General features: G+C 34.1%; 1 protein-coding gene across 1 annotated transcript in view; it reads left to right on the top strand.

The window, feature by feature from the left end:
* The window catches only part of LOC107671790 (protein unc-13 homolog B), an 86,335-nt gene that overhangs the window by 26,519 nt on the left and 54,973 nt on the right, over nt 1-4,843 (top strand). The window contains exons 5-7 of the mRNA XM_016464762.1: nt 661-784; nt 2,187-2,257; nt 3,232-3,286. Of these exons, the coding sequence (XP_016320248.1) occupies nt 661-784; nt 2,187-2,257; nt 3,232-3,286 (250 nt within the window). The remainder of the gene's footprint in view (nt 1-660; nt 785-2,186; nt 2,258-3,231; nt 3,287-4,843) is intronic.

Raw genomic sequence — 4,843 nt, 5'->3', positions numbered from 1 at the left:
AAGAGAATAAAAGTATATAAGTATATACAATATAATATATATATATAATGTAATATACAATATATAGTAAAATAAAATTATTTGTTTAATTACTGAACATTATAAAAGAATATACAATATATACAATGCATATATTATGCAATATGCTATTTATATTATACATACAATCTTTATATATATTATAAATGTAATATAAATATTAGCCTAAAATTTTAAAGTATTTGTATTTGATGACAAAATGATATGCATGATGAGTCTGTAGGTGTGTCCCAATTCACATTCTTATGCACTATTCAATGCTGTTTTGTAGTAAGAATCAGAAGTGCACTTCTTATTTACTTATTTAACCAAAAAATGAATTGTGAGATGTTGGACACTTCATGCACTGAACGTCTCAGCTTTAATTACATGCTGGAATGACTGTGACGATGATGGACGACAAACTAGCCGACTAAATGTCACTATGTCAGACATAGTGCCTACTTTAAGTGCATATAGTATGTCATTTGGGACACAATGTACAGTATGTGTATCTGTCTGCGTGTGTGTGTGTGTGTCTGTGTGCGTGTGTCTGTGTCCGTGTCTGTCTGTGTGTGATTGTCTGTGTCTGTCTGTGTCTGTGTCTGTGTCTGTGTCTGTGTTTGTGCGTGTGTGTTTCAGGAAGGACCAGGCGAGTGGCTGACTCTAGATTCTCAGGTCATAATGGCGGATAATGAAATCTGTGGCACCAAAGATCCAACATTTCACCGTTTGCTTCTGGACACGCGTTTCGAACTGCCGCTGGGTGAGATTATACTCATCACAGCTAATAATATAAGATAATCACAGCTACAGCCACAAAAACACAGCATCTCTACAGACCTCGTGAAAGAACTGGGGTTGTGTGACTTTTACTGCATGTCTGTTACCTTTCAGCTCATCTATATGATAGTGTAATCCTAAATAAACATATATGTGTGTGTGTGTGTGTGTATATATATTTAGATATTTTTTATGTTTTTGAAATGTATCTTCTGCTCATCAAGGCTACATTTATTTGATCAAAAATACAAAAACAGCTGTTTTCTGTGTGAATATCTGTTAAAATGTAATTTATTTCTGTGATGCGCAGCTGAATTTTCAGCATCATTACGCCAGTCTTCAGTGTCACATGATCTTCAGAAATCATTCTAATATGCTGATTTGCTGCTCAAGAAACATTTCTGATTATTATCAATGTTGAAAACCGTTGTGCTGCCCAATATTTTGTGGAAACTGTGATACATTTTATTTTTCAAAGTAATTAGAAAGTTCAAAAGAACAGCATTTATTTGAAATAATTTTTTAGTTTTTATTTTTCAAAGTTCAAAAGAACAGCATTTATTTGAAATAGAAATATTTTGTAACATCATAAATGTCACTTTCAAACAATTGAATGCATCCTTGATGAATAAAACTATTAATAAAAAAAATCTTACTGACAGTAAACTTAAATGGGTAAATGGACCAAAACAGTGGAATGAATATCACCAGTCACACACACACACAGACAACAGCAAGTAGCAATGTTTTGAAGGGTTGTGATGTAAATGAAAGTAAAATAATATTAATTAAATAAAATTATGTCCCAACTTTTGTAATGGGTTTTATTGGTTTTGTCTCGCTGTGCCGGGAGATGGCGTCACAGTGTGTTAAGAGGCGTAACATTTCCATCACACGCTTGAGGTATTCGGCCAATCACAACGCACTAGATAGCTGGCCAATCAGCGTACACCTCGCTTTTCAGAACGATGAACTTTGTAAAAATCGACGCATTTCAGAAAGGCGGGGCATAGAGGAGAAACAATAATGTACAGTATGTGGAAAATAATGTGTTTTTTAAACCTTAAACCGCATAAACGCATTGCATTACACCAAATACACAAAATAATGTTCTTTTTAGCAACATCATATGACTCCTTTAATAGGAAATGCATCAACAAATGTGCATGGCCTGTTTTCTGAACAAATTAGGTCTTGTTCTCAAAAAGACTGTGTTCAGCAGAAATACACCTTTACACTGAAACTCGCTCAATCAATATAAATGACCTGCTTTCACTCTGAAGAGTCTCTGCTGGAGTCTTTTCCATTACATAGTCCATAGATATGACATCAGGCTAAGACGCCTCTTCTCTGTGTGTGTGTGTGTGTGTGTGTTTCTCCCATAGACATCCCAGAAGAAGAGGCTCGATACTGGGCCAAAAAACTGGAGCAGCTCAACGCCATGCGAGACCAGGACGTGAGTCTGTCGTCTCTCTGTGCTATAGTTTCTCCAAAAACACAAAGACTTCAAATTGGCTTATAAGATTCACTGTGGCATTTCACTTTTCAAAACAATAGCATCTGTAAAGTAAGCTGATGTATTCACAATCGCAAATTAAACACAAACTTGTGAGATGCCATGTTGTCATATATAGTAGTGCTGGGCAATATAGCTAAAAAAAAGAAAATCTCAATATTTTTTTAGATGTTGGCGATATTTAATATTTTTGCATTTTCTCTCTCAAAAAAAGAAATAATAGAAAAATAATTTTTTTTTGCCCCCTACGTATTTGCAATTGTTTACTGCAAATCAGCACAGTAAAAAAAAAAAAAAGACTAATTTAGACATAGTGACTACTTATTGCTTTTTTTTTACTAAATGAAAACTATATAACATTTAGAATCATATTTACTTAAAGGTACGACCGTACCAGTATAAAAATACAATTATACTATACTAGAAGTGCAATCTTTGAAGAACAAAGAAACACATTACATATAAAAAGTGGCCGGCCTGTTTCATGGATTCTGAGTGTCTTAAAAAGTCTTAATTGGTCTTAATTTCACAAAGTAAGGCCTTAAAAAGGTCTTAAATCAGAGAGAAATTCTTAAATTCATAAAGTCATAGCATTAAATGTTGCATGCACTGCAAAAATGAATATCTTAATCTGTATTTTTGTTTTCTTCCAATACAAATATCTAAACATCCTTAAATGAAGGTACATTTGCTTGAGTCTTGTTTTCTGATAAACTAAACCAAATCAAGTGCTTTTATGCTTAATACAAGAACAAATATCTTGTTTTCTTTCTGTTTTGATCAAGTTTGATCGATATCATAATCTCTCATAAAGAGTTTGCATTGCCTTTAGAAGTTTAATCTGCCAGTATTGCATTAATGTAACAGGTTTCATATGTGGCTAATGATTCATTTGCGTGTAATTTGTGTTGCAGTATTCATATCAGGAGGTACAGGAGAGGCCGCTGTCTGTACCGGGAACACAGTGCTGTGAGTGTGATGCTCTACATGCATCAATTAAAGCCTAAATCATCATGATATTAGCCAAAATATTTAATTTCCCATTCTTTCACATGTTAAATCCGCCTACAGCCTGTCAATGGATAATTCAGCTATTCTCTTTCAGATATTTTCAAGCAAATCTTATTAAATGCTGGAAAAAATTAATGTACATTTAATTCAAGCTATTCTAATGATTTGCAAATCATTAAAGTAAACATATCTTGACCGTATAAGCTAGCCATTGTGTCTGATGGTCATTTTTGAGAGCATTAGATCAGATCAGATTCAGATTTCACACATGAATCGGATCATCTTCACAGATCTGAGCATCTAAAGCACTAAGTGCTGTTCGGTCCTTCCCGTATGTGTGTCACCGTTAATGTGATTTATGAGTAAGTCCAGCAGAAAGCTGAATGAGCAGGCTCGTGCATGAATGGAGCTCTGACTTACTGTGACTTACTCTCTTATTTCTCTCACACACACGCGCACACACACACACACACTCTGCTGACACAGCTCCCAGGGGGGCGGGGCTAGACAGTGGGACCTTCTGATTGGCTGAGACACGCAGCTGGGAATCATCTCTGGATGGCAGCCAGTAGCACATCACCTTAATCACAGAACACTGAGTCATCAAACCCATACTTTACTCTGCTGCAGGAAGAGACACAGACAGAGTCAGTGACTAAGTGAACAATGCTGTCATACTGAAAGCTTAGATTGGCTGATAGCCTGGGTCACATGTTCACCAAGGCTGCATTTATTTGATCAAAATACAGTAAAATTGTGAAATGTGATTACAATTCAAAATAACTGTTCTCTATGTGAATATCTGTTAAAATGTGATTTATTTCTGTGATCAAAGCTGTATTTTCAGCATCATTACTCTAGTCTTCAGTGTCACATGATGTTCAGAAATCATTCTAATATTCTGATCTGCTGCTCGAGAAACATTTCTGATTATTATCAATGTTGAAAACAGTCGTGCTGCCCAATAATTTTGTGGAAACTGTGATACATTTTATTTTTCAGGATTCACAGATGAATAGAAAGTTCAAAAGAACAGCATTTATTTGAAATAGAAATCTTTTGTGACATTATAAATGTCTTTACTGACACATGATCAATTTAATGCATCCTTGCTGAATAAAAGTATTTTAGTGATTTTTGACCCCAAAAATGATGTAAATTAGTTTTTATGCCTTGCAAACCTTTATTTTGCTTTCTAACAATGCATCAGGCGTTGTAAATTCTGCTATTTAAGTTAAAGATGTCTAACTGGCTAACATAGGTAAGGTTTTGCTGAATTGGCAAAATCATATTTGCATGACCTAGTTTGGTGTGTTTATGTGTTTGTATTTGTGTTTTGTTTTCTTTGCTTCTGTTTCTGTTACTAAGATGTTCCTGTATGATCTCATATGGCCAAAAAAAGTTATAAATAAATAAATGTGAATATGTTTTAAAATATATAAAAAAAAAATGAAATATGAAATAATACTCAAATGGAAAATATTTTCTGTTTAAACCTTTAAAAGGCAAAGTATA

The sequence above is a fragment of the Sinocyclocheilus anshuiensis genome, unplaced genomic scaffold (genome assembly GCF_001515605.1).
Source record: "Sinocyclocheilus anshuiensis isolate Anshui unplaced genomic scaffold, SAMN03320099.WGS_v1.1 scaffold1491, whole genome shotgun sequence".
Taxonomy (NCBI): domain Eukaryota; kingdom Metazoa; phylum Chordata; class Actinopteri; order Cypriniformes; family Cyprinidae; genus Sinocyclocheilus; species Sinocyclocheilus anshuiensis.
Note: the sequence above shows the minus strand (reverse complement) of the source record. Positions and strands in the feature narration are given on the sequence as shown.